Source organism: Anomalospiza imberbis, chromosome 13, assembly GCF_031753505.1.
Source record: "Anomalospiza imberbis isolate Cuckoo-Finch-1a 21T00152 chromosome 13, ASM3175350v1, whole genome shotgun sequence".
Classification (NCBI taxonomy): Eukaryota; Metazoa; Chordata; class Aves; order Passeriformes; family Viduidae; genus Anomalospiza; species Anomalospiza imberbis.
In genome coordinates this window covers 11,922,491-11,942,426 of record NC_089693.1, presented here as the reverse complement: position 1 = coordinate 11,942,426, position 19,936 = coordinate 11,922,491, and the positions used below count along the sequence as shown (strand labels likewise).

At 45.4% G+C, this 19,936-nt stretch overlaps 2 protein-coding genes across 3 annotated transcripts in view; one reads left to right on the top strand and one right to left on the bottom strand.

The window, feature by feature from the left end:
* Nucleotides 1-6,403: 6,403 nt before the first annotated feature.
* LOC137481754 (atherin-like) lies at nt 6,404-7,108 on the bottom strand. The gene has a single exon (XM_068203648.1). It carries the CDS (start codon nt 7,106-7,108, stop codon nt 6,404-6,406), a length of 705 nt encoding a protein of 234 aa, XP_068059749.1.
* Nucleotides 6,618-19,936, top strand: part of TMOD2 (tropomodulin 2) — a 32,542-nt gene continuing 19,223 nt past the window's right edge. Inside the window, exons 1-3 of one of the 2 annotated variants that reach the window (XM_068203950.1) lie at nt 6,618-6,780; nt 16,934-17,137; nt 18,738-18,894. In XM_068203950.1, the coding sequence (XP_068060051.1) occupies nt 17,012-17,137; nt 18,738-18,894 (283 nt within the window). In that variant the 5' untranslated portion in view covers nt 6,618-6,780; nt 16,934-17,011. Of the gene's footprint in view, nt 6,781-16,930; nt 17,138-18,737; nt 18,895-19,936 lie in introns of both variants that reach the window. The other variant, XM_068203949.1, reaches the window with a different exon arrangement.

The window sequence follows — 19,936 nt, the reverse complement described above, 5'->3', positions numbered from 1 at the left end:
ACATGCAGGAAGCTACTGACTGGCCAGGATGAGGGATGTTTAGGCATAATTTTTTCAGAAAATACCTGGATGTTCTTCAATAGAAACCTGCTGCCCATTAATATACAGTATCTGCTCCCGGAGGAATTGCCTGCTGGTGTCTTAGTCAAAAAGAAACTTCAGATGCAAGCTACCTGAATGTTTATTGAAACATTCAGTTATCTTTTACCCATTGCAGAAAAGTGGCAAAACTTACAGGCCTGGAACAGAACAGCTGAAGAAATTTAATTCATTTCCATTCTATTACTTCTGAGTACAAGTCAGTTTCAGGTCCTCCCTTACACCACTGGCTGCCTTTCAAGCTCTCTACACCTGATACCGTAGCCAGACTTTAGTTACGAGGATTGATCCAATACATTGCAGCAAACTTAAAGTACACGGCAACCTTCCCAGAACATCACTTATTTCAACACAACTTGCGCCTACCCGCAGAGCGCCAGGCTCTCAGAACAGGCCCCCGAAAGCTCCGTGCGCAGCTCTCGGGACAAGCCCTGTGCAGGGGCCAACGGGAGGCTCCGGGAGCTGCCGGGCCCGGCGCCGGTGCGCGGAGCGCACCGCGCCCCGGAAAGGCATCCCTCCGTCACTGACCGCGGGGACCCGAGCGCTGTGTGAGCCGTGGAACACACATGCAGCAGACTGAAAGAATTACGGGCACCAGCTCTACAGGCGAAGTTTCCCAAGTCTCCGTTTTCGGGCTGCTCAGCAGAGCGGGGCGCTGGCTGAACACCCAACCCAGCCCCGCAGCTGGGCGCGCTCCGCAGCTCCCCCCCGGCCCCTCAGCCCCGCGCCCACCGCCCGGGAGGCTGCTCAGGCAGGACCCCGCTGGCGGGCCGACCGCCGCCCCGGCCGGACCTCCCCGTTCCCCAGCACCAGCGGGGCTTCGGGCCCCCCGTGAGCCGCCGGGGTCCGGCCGGGCGGGCGTCAACCCAGCCCCGTCTTCCTCCTCCCGCCGCGGCGGGCGGAGGGCTGTGCCCACCCGAGCCCGGCCCGTCTCCCCCGGCCCGGCCCGGCCCGGCGCGCCGCAGCCGCTCCCCCTCACCCGGGCGGCCGCCGCTCCCCGCTCGCCCAGCCCGACCAGCAGCGCCGCGCCTGCGCCTGCGCCCCGCGCACGCCGGGAGCCACGGACCCGCCCGCGCGCAGGCGCGGCCGAGGGCGGGGCCCCTGGGAGCGGCGGGGCCCGGACGGGCTTGGTGCCGGCCACGGCCCCGGTCCGGGTACCGGCCCCGGTCCGGGTACCGGTCCGGGTACCAGCCCGGCCCCGGCTCCGGCCATGGACGTGCTCAAGGCCAGGTTGGGCAGGACTCTGAGCAACCCGCGCTGTGCAGGGGGATCTGCAGGGTCCCTTGTGAGGCAGACCGTGCCTGTGGGGGCTGTGGCAGCCCCTCCGGACGGGCACACCGCGTGTGTGCTGCCCGCGGGGGCAGAGCGCCGGCGCCCCCCAACTCATGGGCGCCTTTCTGGCGCTCCACGGCCTTGCAGATCTCTCTTGTAGCTTCTTTCTACCTTTGGCCCCTTTAGGCTCCTGGTCTTCACCTCTGCCCACATTTTGTTTCTTCTCTGTTCAAAACATGCAGCTTCCCCCTCCTTCAGCGCTTCAGTTGAGACAGGACGGGTGGAAGCCAAGCACCAGCGTGCCCTGTGTGCTGGTGTGTGCCTAATCATCAGGATTTTGAGGATGTTTTGAGGATCTGAGGATGTTCCAGCTACCTGCTAAACACCACGTGATAGTAAACAATATTCTGTATACAATTTTGTTAAGGTTTATAATGTGACTAGAATACCTGGACAGCAGTGGAAGTTCCACTGGTGCTGAAACAATGCATGCGCACAGCAAGAGCAGATGCAGCATGGAGCTCCGCTGCTGGTCACGGAGCTGAGCACAGCAGGAAGAAAAGCCTCGACATGATCCTAAACTGATTAAAACATAATATACTTACTGTCTACAGTGCTGATGTGGTAAAAATGAAGAATATTGGTTCAAAGTATGTGGCTTGAGACAGAAATATCTTCCTGCCTAGGGAATTCACACGGGATGTAGACAGGAAGGATATTGTCAGTAAAACAGATGATAACAAAAAGTGATGCCTGACCCTCTATCCTATATCTTTTTTTTAATGAGTCAGATTAAAACAAATTATGTGTGAGGAATTGTATTTCTTCCAGTAGCACCAAAGAGGGACATGATTCATTTCTGGTTCTCTTGAGACAAAACCCTAACATTTCGAGAACTTCATGCTCTGATGCAAAGGGTTAAGACAAGCACATTCCCATGAGCTTACACAGCCTTTGGTAGGAGGCCACAGGGGTAGCTGTAGCTACCTGCTGTGTGTGGGAATTTCTCCCTTTTCTTGAGGATGGCTGCCTTGTGGCCAGCCCAGAGCCTACCTGCCATGTCTGGAGAGAGCTCAAGCACCGACCATCAGACTCGAAGCATTCTCAGCCCCATCTGCCGGAGCCCACGCTGTCTGACAGGCTCTGCCCAGTATCTGGGACCACCCCTCAAAGGACTTTGTTTCTCAAGTAGACCATTAAGACAGTTTAGATGTATCCCAAATGATGCAATTCCCTGGGGACTGACTGTATGAAAGAAAAAACTGGTACAAGAAACATGCCCAGTGTATAGTGGTCAGCTCCAAAAGGCCTTTGTCTGACTTTGGGCCTCTGACTCTGTAGATAAAGAGAGAAATTCAGTGCTGAAGAAGTTGTCCTGCAGATCCATTCATTGAGAAGGAAGTGCAACAGAAAGCTCTTCACCATTAGCAGTCCCTGTAAAGACAGGAGCACAGTATCTCTTGGATCCTGCTCCTATCTGAGGTGCAAACCACTTTAAATGGGACAATGTAAAAAAGGTGGGGATTTGGCCAAAATCTCCTCATTCTCATCCCAGAGCAGACAGCAGAGCTGGGGCAGGTGGAGGAGGAGCCACATCTCTGACCCAACCTAAGGTGCTCCGGTGCTCCTGAGCTGGCTGCCTGGAGCAGAACAGGGGTGCAGAGCTCTGCAAGGGGCACAGAAGATGGTGAGGTGCTGGGGTCTGGCCCCAGGCTCAGCAGTGGTCATCTTGTGTCCTGTGGCAATCCCTTCCACCTTTCAGCCTGTTCCTGTTCCCAGTGGCATGCCTGCCAGGTGGGCCCCAGGCTTCAAATAGCCATCTGTTCTGTGTCTTACTTTCCACACTCACAAAAGGAAAATTGTGGTTCAATTGGATATCTGCTGTAAATTATCTGGTACCGATAAGATATTTATTATTAGTGTTACTACCACAGCAAATGCAGTGTCTAAATTGAAATGCATTTATTCAGGATTTATTGTGCTAAGGGTTCACAGGAAGTTTGAATGAAATAACAGAGGATTTGACAGTAATGTTATTTAATGTTTTACTGTACCTCACATTATATAACAGTCCAAGAAAATCCTATTATCTATCAAGGCAATGCAACTAAAAAAATTCCAATCCAAATATAGTTGGGGATTGACCAGTTGAAATGCTGCTGACCAACATTTTAAGGCTCGAACCATCAAGATCTTATGAATGGAGGCTGCTTACATAGATTTGTTTTCTTTCAAGGCCATTTCAGAAGTATCTCACCAGTTCAGTAATTTTACATGTGGGCAAGAGTCAATTATTTTCTCTACCCTAGGTCTGAAATTTGCTGATCAGGAATCGAACCAGGGGGTTTTATTTACAGGTCATTGAATTTGATCAATATCTGGTCTTTAAGGGAAGAGATCAAAACATGCACCATACAGTAATCAAGTCCAGATGTTGTCTAGAAGACAAGCTCCAGTTTTAGCAGGAATTAATTAAGCAAAGGCTTACAAGCTGTGTCATAAGGAAACCAGATGAAAACAACAGCCCCTGTGGCTTTTTATTAAAAAAATGCAACAAACATTTTGAAACAACTGACCACATTTTGGCTACAAATAGTTCAGTGAAATAAAACTTGCTTTTGAGTGCCCCAGTTAATGATTTACTGGTACAACCTGCTGGCAGTAAGCCCAGTTTAGACAGAGTAGGAAAAACGCCAAATATCTGCATTGCATTTACCATAGAGCCTCTGAAACAAACTGTGACTGGCTGTAGGGAAGGCTGAGCCAGGAAACGCATTGTTTGGGATCCACAGGATCCCAGTTCTCAAAGGCATCCCCCAGAATAGAGTAAATTTTTTTCTAGAGTAATTGTCCCCTTATATGTTATATCCTTAGGGTGTTTACTCTGCTGCTGCGCTTCTTTCAACAGGCCAAATACATAAATAAAAATAAAATTAAAGTAAAAGCTAGGTAGGCAAAATCTTATGCAAAGGTTCTGCCAGGGAAAAAAGGATTGCTTGGGAGCCTTACCCTACCCTCTCAGATGTGCCAGCCTGGGAAATCCCACACATGGGAAATATGGTCAGTGCAGGTGGCCACAGTCATTTGAGGTAGATATATCACAGCAAGCATAGCCCATAAATGGGATCTCCTGTAGCCCAGACATGGGATAGAGCTCAGACTCATGAATTGTATTGAATACATTTGTCTTCTAATGCTGCAGTTTGGGAAGAATGAAAGATTACCTAGTACATCTGCATTGAATCAATTTACCATGTATGGTTTTGTTGGTATGCCTCATAAATACAGGTGACCTGCAGTTTTTCTTAAACAGAAACTGATCATATTTCTAATTTATTGGTTGCAAATTTCATGCATGAGGTATAAGGAAGAAAGAATAACGAAACCACAGCCAAAGAAGAGCAGAATCTTGACTTCAGCCAAACTCTATATTCCTTGCAGAGGATTGTTACATTTTTAACAGAAAGTAATATGAAGTGAATTTGTCATCAGATATAAAGCATGCAGATGGGAAAGTCAGCATGGGAGGATTTATTTTCCTTCATATCAACTTAATAAATACATTTTAAGGCATGAGAGGAAAATCTGAGTGAAAAAAAAAAAAAACTTGTAGGAGTTTATCAAAAAACAAACACACTAATGTTAACTTTCACTCAGTGTCGATAGCATACATTTCCTTTTCCCAGTATTTGTATAATTATGAGTGACTCATTCAAGCCCTGATCCTACAGACCAAGATTAAATCCCAAAAGAGGGCTTGATCTGTGTCAATAATTAAATCCACATTTCTGTCTCATGGCTGAATGCGACCCATTTGCAGGGAAGCTTCAATCCCACCACCAGACCAACAAATTGCTCTTCAGCCCAACCCACCAAGTTACAGAGCAGAAGATTTCAAAGCAATTTGGTTCAGCTTCCCTGATGCTTCTGGGACTGAACAAACAAAACCACAGATGCAAACCCTGTTTTCTTTGAATGCTTCAAGGCAGAGAAGTAAAGACTGCAGAATAAATGGATCTGATTATTTCCCATTTCTGTTGATCTGATGACATTTTAGATGTTTGGCAAAAAGCTGATAACTTATGGCTGGAGATCCCATTTTACGAGAAGTTGGAGGCAAGGAGGTTCCAAGCACTAACTGCAGCTTTGGAGGATTTTTCTACACTCTGCACATTATTGTGGATACGGGTTTTTCCTTAGCAGCAGTGGCAAAACATCCACAGTAACCCTTCAGCCCCTCATATTAGCCTGAGTTTTCTGCTCTAAGTCTTGCTGCAGACACCTGAGGTGTTTGGCAGGGTTTGGCGTTTCTTAGTTGTACTTTCTTCCATAGGAAAATTCAACTCTAGTGCAGCATCTGCTTCTTAACCAGGTAATGTCTTCTTTTCCTGCCAATGTGAAATGAAACTTAAAGACACCCCAATCACTGGAACAGCTTTTCTGCTGCTTGTGACTCATCACTTAGTGCTCAGAACCAAGGGCGTCTGTTCAACTAAATCACAACACCCAAGGAAAGCATTCTGATAAATTAAATTATGGACATGCTTAATTAAAAGGGGTTCACTCAAATGATATTACATATAATATCAACCAATGGTTAACCTTACTATAGAATAATAGAACAAATATAAATTGAATTGCCGACACTAATTAACAGAAGAAAGGGAAAATATCAAAATGGTCTTAGGGGCCAGCACCCTCTACTCCAAAACTGGCTCCCTGGGGTGACACATCTTGGTTCAGGGTGAGGGCCAGCAGGTTTCTGCTGCAGGACCTGTTTGGCTGGCTCAGTTTGCAGCAGGTGTTGAGAGGAGCACACCGTGTTCTTTGGGATCAGCTGCCGACACGTGTGCCCAGAGCTGACCGGGTACCACATGCAGGGAGTGCGGGCAGAGCTGTTCTTGGGGCAGGGGCGGTGGCCGGGCTGGCAGAGCACCCAAAGCACAGCGCAGGCTGTTTTCGTGAGCCACAAGGTGAGGGGGAAGGCTCGGGCTGCATCATGCCCAGCCAGAGGCGACAGGGAGCATGTGCGTTAGTGGGACCTCACCTGCAGGCTTGGGGCAGACAGGAGCAGGGAGGGATGAGGGGGCAGGGGGAAGGGAGGGTGGCCTGGCCGGGGGCGGGAGGGCCGCTGCTGCGGGAGCTGCTGCTGCTGCTGGAGCCGCTGCTGCGGTTGCCGTCGGGCTGCTGCCGGTGCCGGTGCCGGTGGCCGCCGCCGCCGCCGGACTACGAGTCCCAGCGTGCCCGGCAGGGCCGGGGCCGCGCTGCGCAGCCGCCGCGCCGGGCAGCCACCTGCAGCCGCCGGCGCTGGGCTCGGGGCGCGGAGGGGCGCGCAGGCGGCGGGCGGCGCCGGGCTCGGGCGCGGAGCGGCGCGCAGGCGGCGGCGGCCAGGCCCGGCCCCGCGGCGGGGTAAGGCGGCGGCCGGGCCGGGCGGGACACGGGGAAGCATCGCCCGCGGGGGCTCCGCGGGGCTCCGCGCACTGCGGAGCGGGCGCTGCGGGGGCGCCGCGGGCGTGGCGGCCGTGGCGGAGCATCCCCGGCGCGGGGCGCGGATGCGGGGCGGCCCCGATCCGACCCCGGCCGCGCCCCGGGATCGCCGCGGGAGCCGTGCGGGGCGCGGCGGGCTCGGCGGGCGGCCCCGCCACGCCCGGGCTCGGCGGCGACCGCAGCGCCTGCCCCGGCGCCTCCGCAGCTTTGACAAGCGAGTGCGCGCCGGTTTATTGCGGAGCGCTGGCATCCTCCGGGTCACGCGAGGGAGGACAAAAATTAGATGGGGCGGTTTAATAAAATACGTAAAGCAGGTGTTTGTGTCCATGGTGATGAGCTGCCCCTCCTTGGAGATCTCCTGCCTTTTGTGTGTCACGGATACAGCAGGACCGGCGGAGGGTGGTTCTGCTCCGCCGCCGGGCAGCGGGTCAGAGCGAGCGAGCCAATGCCAGGTTCGGGAAGAGATCGCTGATTTAGAAAATTTAGGAAGGTTTCCAAGGTCCTGAGGAGCAAAGTGTACCCTCAAAACCTGCACACTGGCATTAGATATCGCATACTGTCTGTTTTGTCATCTTCTAATTAAAAATAATCAGGCTGCCCTAATTCAAAGGGATATGCTTTGATGGAAACTTCAGGAGATTTTTTTCTGCCAGAGTAAAAATCCACAGTTAATCAGTGTGAAGCATGTAAAGATAACTGAGGACTATAAACACCAAAAAGTAAATGACAACTGGTTAGACTAACATAAGCATCCTGAGCTTAGCAGTGACATAACCTTCTAAAAAAATTGTAACATTATTACTAATGAGACAAATTCAGAAATTTATTAATATCAAATACAAATTTTAAAGTAATTGGAAGAAGTAATCATATTTTTATACCATGAATCATACACTGTGTAGATCTATGCTTTTGAAAGTGTTTCATAGAGGAAATCTTCATCAAGTTATTGAGTTGCTTATTTGTAGGAAATAGATTCAGTCTTTCAATTTCTTATCATATGAAAGCTTTACTTTAACTGATTATTCTCAGAAATTGTCTTTGAACTTCGTCTGTTCTGCCCATCACTCTTGGAGAGAGGAACATGTAATGGCAAAGAAACACCTGGGATCAGCTGGCCTGGTACTGTAGGCATCACATCCTCTAATTCTTTGCGAGGGATGCAGTTACTAGAAAACTGAACTCAAACTCAGGGGTGCACTGTGATGTCTCACTGAATTATACTGACAATACCACAGTCCTTTCCCTGTTATTCTGCACTCATTTGCTGTCTAACAGCCTGCCTGCCTTTGTGCTGATGCACATCTACACTGTGCACATCTTAACTGGTTTCCACTATGGATATATTTAAATTTTTACCACTAAGTAAGAAATTGAAGACTTATGTGACTCATTTTAGTGACTTCACCAACCTAAATTCCTAATGTGTCTTTTTTCCCATTTATCCAGTTTGGTTGTATGTCTGAGCTTAGCCAGTAGCCTCTCTTGATAATCTAAATAATTTTGTTCCAAGTGGTGTGCTTTGCTCTCTGTTTGCATACCTGTTCTTCCTTCCTCAAATTAACATTATTTACAGTATTTTACAACTTGTGGCAAGCAATGTTCATGCATTTCTGCTGTTAGTAATCTGTTTTAGGGGTTTTTTTGGTAGCATTCCTATATTATTGAACCTCCTAGTTTGATGGCTTCCTGTAACTGAGTGTCCTTTTGACTGGGGCTGAGGTGGCTGTGCAGGATTTTGCACTGAGAGGACCTGGTAGCATCCTGTGGCCACAGGTATTTGAACGTGATGGGTTAATAGTGGGGTGAATGCCTGTGTTCTGTTTACTGACCACAGCAGACAAGTGTAGTGGTGGCTTCTGTTTAACAAAGGGGTTTGGTCAACATTATTTGATGCCCCAGAAATCCGTAAACTTAGTTTTTAAGTCCTTCTTTCAAAGAGCAGCTGGGGCTGAGTGTCCAGCTGCTATGCTAAAACAGGGAAATCCGAGAACAGTGGTGACAAAAAGGTAGCACTTGGTTTGCTATCTGTTGGCAGCACAGGTGGAACAATGCTGGAGTTTATGTTACCCAGTGTCCTTTTTTCCTATTGATGTTTCCAACATGTGGGAAACAAACACTGCTGTTGTCCTTTCCAGGGTTGGTCTGATGTATTTCATTGCAAAAATAAAAAGTCAATTTCCAGGTAATTCCTTCTCCTGTTTGTTGTTTCAGCTGTCAGGATGTGCACGTCCTGCATGGTTTCTGGTTTTGGTTTACAGATAAAATGCAAAAAATGTTGGATGTCTCTGTAGATTGTAAGGAGAAAAAGCAGCTTAGGAAAGATGCGAAAAGAGGTTTATTTAGAGAGTACCTCGCAGTGGCCATTATTCAGGATCTCAGTTCTGCAGTCATTAGTACATGCTCTTTACCAGCCTTTGGGTCTCTCCGCTGTGTTTTCACTTGGCCTATGCTGTTCATTTAAAAGATCCACTTAAATGTACAAGATGTCCATGGAAGAAGGGACCCACAGCCAAAAGAAAAGCTGTCCAATGCTTGACACTTGGAAGATGGTTAAATTCCTTATCTTGCCACAGACTTCCCATTTGACCTTGTGCAAGGCATTTCTTTCTCCTGACAGGGCAGTGGAGAGGCTCTCGTGTGGCTGATGGTGTTTAGGGCTCCACAGCAGCTCGTTCCATGTGAATGTGATCAGCCAAGGAGGATACCAGAACCTCGCCTTTGGCTTTCCAAGTTTGCCTCTGTGCAAAGCTTCAGGTCTTCCTACCCCAGTGTGTGCTTTGCTTTGCACTCATGGTGGATGTGCTGATTACAAGGACTGCAGCTCTTTACACAACACAAAAGCTGGAACTCTGAACTGGATGAAGACACCTCCTTGTAAATATCACAGCTGTTCCTGTAATGTGTATGATCCATGCTCCCCTGGGGACCACAGAGCCCATGGGCTGCTGTGTCAGACTGGGAGATGTCAGCTCTGGGGCAGTGCTGACCAGGGGATACAGATCTTTACCTGTTCCAAATAAATCAGCACCTGTCTGCTGCAAACCTGCAGAGCCTGGTAGTTATTGAAGGAGGTTAAAATATCACTGGTGCCCCCCAGAAGATAATGGGGCCATTTTCGTCTACTTGCAATCAAATGGGCACTTATCCAAGGGACCATCAGTCAGCCACCCCGGTACAGCTCAGCAGCAGGGTGTTTCTGTTCATGTCAGAGTGAAGCGCACAGATGACGAATTGTGGGTGGAGCTGCCACTTCATCATCTATTTTGCCTGTATAAAAAGGCTCTGTCCTCCACGATTCTCAGCCGTGCACTTCACACCACCCTCAGTTTCAGACAGTCACTGTTATGTTTTTATCTTAGAGGAGCTGATTAACATTGCACAGATTTTCAAACCATCACTTAAGTTCCTCAAACGGAAGAACCCTACCTTCCAGTTCCACAAAGTTACCAGCTGCAATGAGCAGAAAGATTGTTTCACTAGTTTATAACTAAACTTTACCCCTCTAGAAACAATGGGGAGTGTTCATCTGCAAGAGACAGGACAGACAAACAGGTCTCTGGTGTTTTCCTGTAACTGATGCATCACTGAAATGTCAGACCACCATACACAAACCCACCAATGCCTGCAAGGCTTAGGTTTGTTCTGTCATCCTCCTTGGTGGTAGGAATTGAGTGATTTAAAGGTTGGATTTTCTAAGTAAGACTTAAATCATCACATGGTCACTGTATAATTAGTCATCATATGTTTGTCTGGAAACAATTCTAATGGTTATGATCTAAAAATATCATGATACCCAGAAACAAGCTATAAATTCATCAGGCATTGTAAAGAAATACTTCCTTTCCAGGACTCAATTTCATGTTTTGAATGGTTATGAGTAATATCACTAATGTTATTTTAGAAACAATCAGAAATTGGTCATTATGTAACATTCTGCCTCAGTGGGAGAAGCATCAATGTTTCATCTTCATCTTTAATCACCAGGGTAAAACCTTTCATATTACCTCAGTCAGAGGGAGTACATTCCTTTATGTCTTCTATAAATAACAGTGCTTTCATATGGATAATTTTGCAATATATGTGGTGGTTATTTTTTTGTAAAGGGCATGACTGAGGTCCCATTACAATGAATTAATGTCTCACATTTTATTTGCATGGAAGTTATCAATCCCCATTTAAGCAGCCAACTGTGATGTAAACTGTAGAGTAGCATAAACATTACCAAGGCTCAGAATGCCACATCCAATTATCAAGTGGATTTTTCCATCACTGAATGATTATCCTAAAATTTCAGGCCTAGTCTAATATTAGGACAACATGATTGTTAATTATTCACTACTCTCTATATAAGACTAAACCAGTTGCTGGGATGTTGCCCTGATTTTTTAAGATTTTCTAAAGCCTGCTGAGTTTACATTCTTGTAGAAAACTTTCTCACGCAACTTTCTGTAAACAACCTATTGTTTTGCATTCTTTCATAGAGGCAGAGAAATTTGATGTACTGGTGGTTTGTCCAGTGTCATTGGAGAGGTGGCACGTTCACCCTCCAACCCACTGGCACCTTTTGAGAACTGTAAATGATTGGAGTCAGAGGAAATAAATTAGTCTCTTCATCGTGACCAAAGCTGTGGCACATCGTTTTTCCTGGTGTCCTCTGGTGACACTGGGAATAGAGCATGAAGTAACCTTACATTAGCTCTGGAGAAAAACAGCATTTTAAATATACAGGGATTCTGAGGGATTCTTTGCTGCAGTATGACAAAGGATGGCAGCTGGGCTGGGCATAGAAGAGGTTTGGCCACACTGACTCTCCCAGAGCCAGCCCTGAGGCAGTGCCAAGTGCAGCTAAGCTCTCCCCCCCTGCAAGCCCCAGAGACACCCTCTGAAGAATCCAATTCTACAAGTCCTCAGACAGGTGATTTACTCTGATCCCCAAGTGATCATGCTATGTCATGAATGTAAAACGCTTAGAAAAGGTGACTAGACTGAAGCAGTTCAGCACTCCTTACGTTCTAAAGTTATTTTTGGGAAACAGACAGAAAAATTGGGCAATTCTAGAAGAGGAAATACTTTTCTACAGATCTCTCTTCCATTTTCTACCTATGTGAATTTCTTTGACATGTTTACTATATCTGCATCAGGACCTGTAGCTAATATTATTCTCATCATGCACACACAAACCCCAGTTTTGTAATGCTGTGTTCCTGCCACACTTGTGTTTTGTGCTGGCCCTAATGCATTCCTTCTAACTTTTCTGAGACTCATGAAGCTCCTACTGCAAAACATGATCTCCCAGTATACATCCCCCATATGTTCATGGTTAGAAAGTACATTGGTACATTTGTCTTGCCTTTTAAGTATAAAAATGAAAAAGGAACCTTATTTATATGTCAGACAATGGAGTATTTCTAATGTTCCCTGTCTGGCACTGGATTCAGTGCATTGGTGGGGGCACTCCCTTGCCTGGACAGCATGGGACAATCATCCTCCTTCTACTGAGCCTCTGCTTGTGTTGCACAAATACGGCTCTTAATCATAATGGCCCCAATCCTATTTATTTGGTCCAGTATCAATTTAACTTGGGATTAATTCTACCTGGTTTTTATTTTCATGTTTATCCACATGAGTCTATTTAAAGAAAGGGAGGATTTTTTTTCCACATTTACAGATCAGTTTCACAACTGTTTTTCAAAATACTAATATCCACCACTCTGGATACAGAGGTAGTTTAAAATAGGTCATGCATCAGGATTTCCTTTCTAAAGATCAGATGCTGTGATTTGCAAAAATGAGAACAATTTCTCAAACCTGATGATAAATACTTTTTTCCCAATAAAAATACAAAGAACTCTATTAATAGATGATTTCCCATTCATCACATCTCTCTATACTTCATAATGCACATTGTCATGCAGCTTCATTCTTAGCTTATACACACTATCAAACCTGGAAATTCACATGCTCTATATCAGTCTTCTCCTCTCTGCAAGACCCCAGAGACAGATGTTTCTCTACGTGTGTAGTGTGTGTTTTAGATAGCAGGAATGACCTGAAGTGCATTTGTAGCTGCTGGTCCATAGGAGATTCTACAGTTCAGGTTGTTCCAACACTTCCTAAGGGATCCAAGCAGATGCAAGTGGGACCCCTGTGACATTCAACATTAATTCAGCAGAGGAGTGATTCACTCTCAGACAGAAACATCTGTATCAGCAGTAGAAGATTACAACAGTGTTGTGCTATCAGCAGAAACCACAGCTTGGCTCCTCTAGAAAGCCCTTTCAGAAGTGTATAAGCATAACAAAAAAGTACTGATTAACATGGCAAGGTGCAGAGGGGCTAGATCACAGCAGGTATTAACTACACTGAGCAATAATGATTTTATGTAGGCTGACTAATGACACCCTTTTTTTATTTGAAAACATGTTTTGAATGCTGATGTTGACAGGAATAGGTGAAAAGCTGCCCCAAATGACACCATATGCATTTCTTTCTTTAGAAGGAATCACAAACACAGCTATAGCAAGAGGCTCTTTGAAGCTCAGTGTGGAACCTCTGTGCTCCACAAAGGTTTAAAAGTAGCATGTGGGTAGCAGAAATGCCTCTTACAGTTCTGCCCCATCCAGAAGGAGCACAGATCTCACCTGCTGGCCTTTGCTGTTTAACAGTGGAGCTTAGGCCCATGAGAAACTGAGATGCTCCATACTGAAACTCAGTGGAGAAAAACAAATGGGATATGTGCTCCCCCATTCCTTGATCACTTTGACTCTTCCCAGTAAGTTTGAAGGGAAGCTGCACGGTGTTATCCATGGTCCCTCATCCTGCTTCCCTCAGTGTCCCTAATGCAGAGTTACATTCAAGAGTGTGTTGTCTCTGTGGCTAGATTGGACATCTCCTTTGTGCTGTGTGACACCTGATCTGCTTTTATATGCTCAAAATAACAGCAGCAGGGAGCTCTGGGTTAGAACTGCTTTTGTAAGTAATGGAAGTTTTCATACAGTAATCATAACAAAGCAAATCCAGTGGATGAAGTGTGCAAGGAGTAAATAGTTGTGCACACTCAGGCCACAGTTAGGAGCTGCACAGACGCCATATGGCTCTGTTTACATACACAATATTAACAGTATCAAATCCAATTAGGGAGGTGGAGATCGTTATCATCACATTAGACAGCAGTTTCCAGCGTGTGTGAATCAAGAGTTCAGCATTTCCTTCCCAGTCTCACTGATGGCGAATTGCTGGATTTATCTCCTTCCCTTGATTTGTGATCCTGTGACTCTGGTGAAAGGTCAATAGAGAGCACAAACCCGGGATGTGGGCAATGGGTGTTTCAGCCCAGCCTGCAGCAGCCTGTGCAGCAGAGCGAAAGCTCCAGAAAGGCTTTGCTGCTTTCAGGCATTGTGGACAAAGAAATACCCTAAGCAGTGACTTCTGCTTTTGTTCAGTCACAAAAGAGTAGGATTCTGTTGTGAAAAGGAAAATATTAAGAGAATTTCTGTTGCAAATGTGTGCAGGCAAGAAAAGCACAATTTCAGGCTCTTCCATGCACTATCAATCTAATAAGGGTTATTTAACACAGTGCTTCATGCCATGAGAAATTTGGGCTGGTATATCTGTAATATCTGAGTTTAAATTTCTCTTTGGGCATCCCTGCTGGACAGGGTCAAACACCTTCTCTTCTTACTTAAAAGTTAAAGTAGTGGGAGTTGTCACCTGTTCAGAGTGTCTCCTGGCACATCTTCCCTTTATGGCTGAGCGCTTGGGCAATTCACAAAGAGTATGGGTTGGCTGGTGCACACAGTCATACTCTGATTCACCTGGGTTCAGCTTTGCAGACCTCACAGAAGCTCTCAGATCCATGGCCTTGCTGATGCCAGTGCCACAATTCCTGGCAGTAACCCTGCAGTGCTGTACCTCCAAGGGAGAGGCCCTGGTACCAGGTGTCCTGCACAACTGAACCACTGACCCTCAGCCAGGGAAACTTTCTTGGACTCTTACAAGTTGCTTTTCCTACAATATTTAATTACCCTAACCTTGGGATTACATTTCTGTCTTTTCCAGGGATGTGATTAAACTCTAATAAAATAACCATTTAACTTAAATAGTTTTAAAAAGCTGTAATCCCCTCAAAGAAATTTTTCAGCTCAGTTAATGACTGCTAGCTGAAATGTTTGTAATGAGTTTATCCAAAGGAACTTAGAGAAGGCACCTGATGCCCTAGGGCAGAATGGTGTACTGAAGCCCAATTTGGTTTTACAGTTTAAACAGATATAATTTGTAAATAAAATGCTTGCATTATTTAACAAGTAATTTTGATAAAAAAATTGCTTGGATTAAACACATATCGAACCAGTGTTCTTCTTAATCACTAAGTACTCAAAAACATTAACTCTTTTGTACTGTTTTTGGTCAAAATATCCTCCACACTCATTGCATATGATGAAATTTTGGTATTATAAGAAAATTTCACAACAGCTGTAACTTTGTTAAACATCAGATGCTGATTACCTGCCAAAAACAAACTCTCAGTTTAAAGAATGGTTGAATTCTATCCTGACATTTGGAATGGCTTGATGATGATGTCGTGCTAGGAAAACAGCAGCCACAAACAGAGCAGGAATAAGGAAAAAAAAGAAAGTGTGTAGGCAAAATAATGATTCTTGGAAGAGGATATTTAAGTTTCTGGTAGTCACAGAATTCCAGATATTTCAAATTTGTAAATCCACTGATTATTCCCTTCCCTTTCAATGGGTTGCTGATTTCTAGTCTTTCTGATAAATATAAAAATGAAATATGTTTTAATATTTAGTACTTAAATAGTGAAACTCCTAAGTAAATGAAATATTTTCATTTGGATTTGGAATAAAAGAAAAATAAAAATCAGGCTTCTAGCTCATATGACAAACAACAGAACCCACATGGATTTTATCAGTTTATGACAACTAAAAACCTGGCCAAAGGAAATTAGGGTTGGGGTTGATACATTAATCAGTGGTAGCTGCCAGTTGACTGGTTTCCATATCAACCATAACTCTAAAATTTGTGAGTGAAAAAACTCAGCTGGAAAACTGCACAGCTGACTGTGTCATTTGGAGAGTGCTGGTGCTGCCGTGGGAACTGGGCACACTTGGGAGGGCCTGGAGCACACTGGGAGTCCCCAGGTAATGCTGTTTCTGATCATAAGTTAATTCTCCTTCGCTCTATCCCTTTACAGGATGATTCTGGTTCTAGAATTTGTTCTGGACAAGAAAAAAAAAGAGCAACTAAAGACAGAGAGTCCTTTGTCATATTGTCATATGACAGATAATATGACAATGACTGTTGTGGTCATGCAAATGACATCTTCTTGTTCCCAGTTGGTTGGGATCATCTAACAAGGAATCATATTCAAAATTTTAAAACTAAAAGCATTTGTGAAATACTGAGTTCATTTTTTTTCATGTTTTTTCGAGTTTTGAACTTCTGCAGGTCCCCCATGTAACAGATGGAATTACAGATAGTATTTTGAGCTATAACTAGCATCTCCTCACTCCAAGAATTTTGATTATATGTGCTATCATTTGTATGCAAACATGCTGAAGTGAGACTACCAGTGTACCTGAAAGGTGTTTAGGTAACCAGAATGTGCCAAAATATCAGCCAAGATGATGTGGGTTAGCTTTCAGCCAGCAGCAAAGCTGGAATAAGATAGAATGCCTCAAGGCATAACATTTTGGTTTTTGTTTGTCAGTGTTGGACTGTTGTCTGTGACTCTACCACTTTGCTTCTGGCCAAAAGAGCAAACAGATACTGTTTCCAAGCAAATTAAATGAACCAGCTATATTTCTATAAAAAAGGAAAAGTTGCTAATATTTTCCTTATCTATGTCTGGAAGCTGCTGTTTGCTCTGCCCCCAGTATACTGAAGCCATCCTTGCTATTCCTTGGCTGCTGCTGCCCTTCCCACACCCCCTGTGCTGTGCCAGGGCATCTTGCTGCTTTGTTGTCATTCGTAAGTGTCACTGTGACCCTCAGCACGTGGGCTTTCCAGGACTCTCAGCTAAATGGAGATGCTCACAATGCTTTATTGTTAGCAGTGAGCGTGGCTGGAGGAGCTGGGTACCCCTGGATGGTTGAAATCCTGAGCAGCAGAGCAGAGCAGAGCAGCAGGAGCCATGTCTCTGCCATTCCGAAAGGAGCTGGAGAAGTACAAGAATATCAATGAAGATGAAATACTCAGCAAGCTCTCAGAGGATGAACTGAAGCAGCTAGAACATGTTCTTGATGACCTTGATCCTGAGGTGAGTGATGATAATTGCAGCACTGCCTGTTAGAAATGCCACACAGCAGTATTTTTTATTTCTATTCTGTTGCAGTAGGGACAGTGTATCCTAACGTATGAGAAGCTCAGCTACAGACATTTTGGTTGTATTCCTGCTGTGATGTGCTACTTTTCTAAAAGTCACTGTGCTCTTGGTCTATCCCATGTCTATTTAGACATGAACTTGTCTGCAATCTAAATCTTTAATCGTGTTGGCCCACTGCAACACAATGCGAAGCTTTTTATGGCTGCTATTTCTGAGCACAGCAATAAACAAACATAACCTGTGTTTATGGAGATCAGGTCTTTTGAACTTCTGAAATCTGTTGGCTGTGTCATTCAGCACATGTTTTTAGCTGAAAATAACATATTTGGGCATGATCAAGAAAAATAGGATTCAGCTACACAACTGTAATTTTCCAGAGAGTAAGAATAATTGGGATTTTATATATATATATATATATATATATATATATATATATTTTCTCACAAAGAATTTAAAGATCTCTGGTCTGAGAACAACTTGAACCTACAATAACGAGGTTACAGTCACAAGTGTGCAGGGAATTGTGACTGTACCTACCCAAAAATATTCAAACTGATGTAGGAGTTTCAAAACTGGCAGGTAAAATGGCAGGTAAAATGTTCTGCCTGGAGGCAAAATGAATTTGGAGAAACACAATAGATTTATAGCTTCTAATTCTATAGCACCAGTTTGTCTGGAAATAAAGAGGGACTTTAATGTTCTCTCCGACCATGTTGCCACTTCTCACACTACTACCATTTCTACATTTTCTGGTGCACTCTGGGCACATTTGTGCATGCACAGGTAAAATAACTGGTGACTTGAGTTCACTGGATGTGCTCAGAATTCCCTGTGTATTTGCCATGGATCAGATTTACTGTGCGTGTTCTGGCCAGTGAGGAAATGTTTCTGAAGTACTCTGGGGCACCTTCAACACGTTGGCATTACTGCACGTGCACTGCAAGGTCCACTTACCTGTATTTCTTCTTGGGATTTCCTGGGCTGAAATGTGGGGGCCTTGTGCTTATTCCTATGTTACAGGATGCAGATGAAATCACAGGATCCCACAGCTACATGTTGAAAGTGGGAATTATCTGCTTGCTTCCTCATACTCTGAATAGCTGAAGTCTACCTCATTCACCAGTCTCTTCAGTGCATGCCATTCATTTCTGAAGTCTGAGAGACATCTGCTTTAAAATGAAAGGAATTTTTTTTCAGTGAGAGAAAAATGGCGAGGAAAAAGAGTAAAGGAAATGTACAGAAAACATATCCTGGTTTATCTACCTGGACTGCAAACTGTGGTTATAATATGTGTAACAAAGGACTCTGACCTTACTTAGTTATTCTGTGCTCTGACTGTGAATATGCTTAATACAAATATTAGTGGGTAGTAAGTCAGGACTGATGATATGCTGGGCTTCATGATTACATTCAGGTAACGAGTGTTACTGCTGTCACCCAAGAGCATTATGCAAAGAATGATTTCACTTAAAAACCAACGACACTGGGGTGAGATTTGGAGCACTGTGTGAAGCTGCCTGCTCTCCTCTCACAGAATGCCCTGCTTCCAGCGGGATTTCGGCAGAAGGACCAGACCACTAAGCCTGCCACGGGCCCCTTCGACAGGGAGCGCCTGCTCTCCTACCTGGAGAAGCAAGCTCTGGAGCACAAGGACAGAGAAGACTTCGTGCCCTTTACAGGGGAAAAGAAAGGTATGGCCGTGCTCGTGTTGGACAGGGTGACAGCCTCACAGAGTGCCTGGGTGCCCTGCTGCCTGCTGTTCTGTGCAGTGTGCCGGGACACGAGAACTGAGGGCTCTTAAGTGCAGGGCGAGGCTGGAGTCAGACCTGGAGCTGCTGCAGCAGCAGGCGGACGGGTGGTTTGGCTGCTAGTGTCTGTCCCACTGCTCTGGAGTCCCTGTGGCAGCTCCGTGGCCCGTCCCAGTGGCAGGTCCACGGTCTGTGGCGGGTTAGTGGCCTGTTGTAGGGTGCAGGAACACGAGCACCAGCCCAGCAAAGGGCTCAGGCAGCTGCTCCCTGGTCAGCCAGTGCCTCTGGGTGCACTCAAGCACCAAGGTGCCCTCACCAGCCCCACAGGGACTGTTCCCTGTTAAGCATTAGGCCATTGCACTGGGGGAGGCGTTCAGGAGGAAACACATAAATGCCTTTCTGAGTGAATCTTGCCTACAACTGCTGTACATAACAGCTCAGGGAATACAGTTACAAAAACATAAGTATTTTTCCACTTGTTTACTATCACATCTGGCAATGCTATTCATGCAGACACTTTCCCTGCTACCCTTGTCCTACAGCTACAGGAAAAAAGGGGAAAAACAGGAAAACCTAATTCTAATAATTTAAACACTGGTAGGATAACCTCAGGGCAGGAACAGTCATCATTTAAACAAACAATATTCCTTTAGCACCACTAGCTCATTTTCCCTGTTTGTAAAAAGTGGACAAAAATGCTGGCCTCAGGCAACCCCTTCATTCAAGAAGGAACTTCCTATGCCTGAGTCCATTTCTGGCTATGTAATGGATTTGCCATTATTTCAATGGGATCTGCTTAAGGGAAAGCAGTTACTTCAAGAAAGTCAAGGGCAGCATTTTTTACATTATGTACCATTACCAAAGATGTAAAATGTTATTTATATAACATTTCACAGGCCAGGAGTTGTTGCTGTCATTACATTGTGTTCTCAGTCTTTGAAACAATGATTTCAGAGAAATGAGACAATTTCCAGACAGATCTGAT

Coding starts and splice junctions, on each gene's coding strand:
- LOC137481754 (XM_068203648.1), bottom strand. CDS start 7,108: ATGCCAGCGCTCCGCAATAAACCGGCGCGCACTCGCTTGTCAAAGCTG.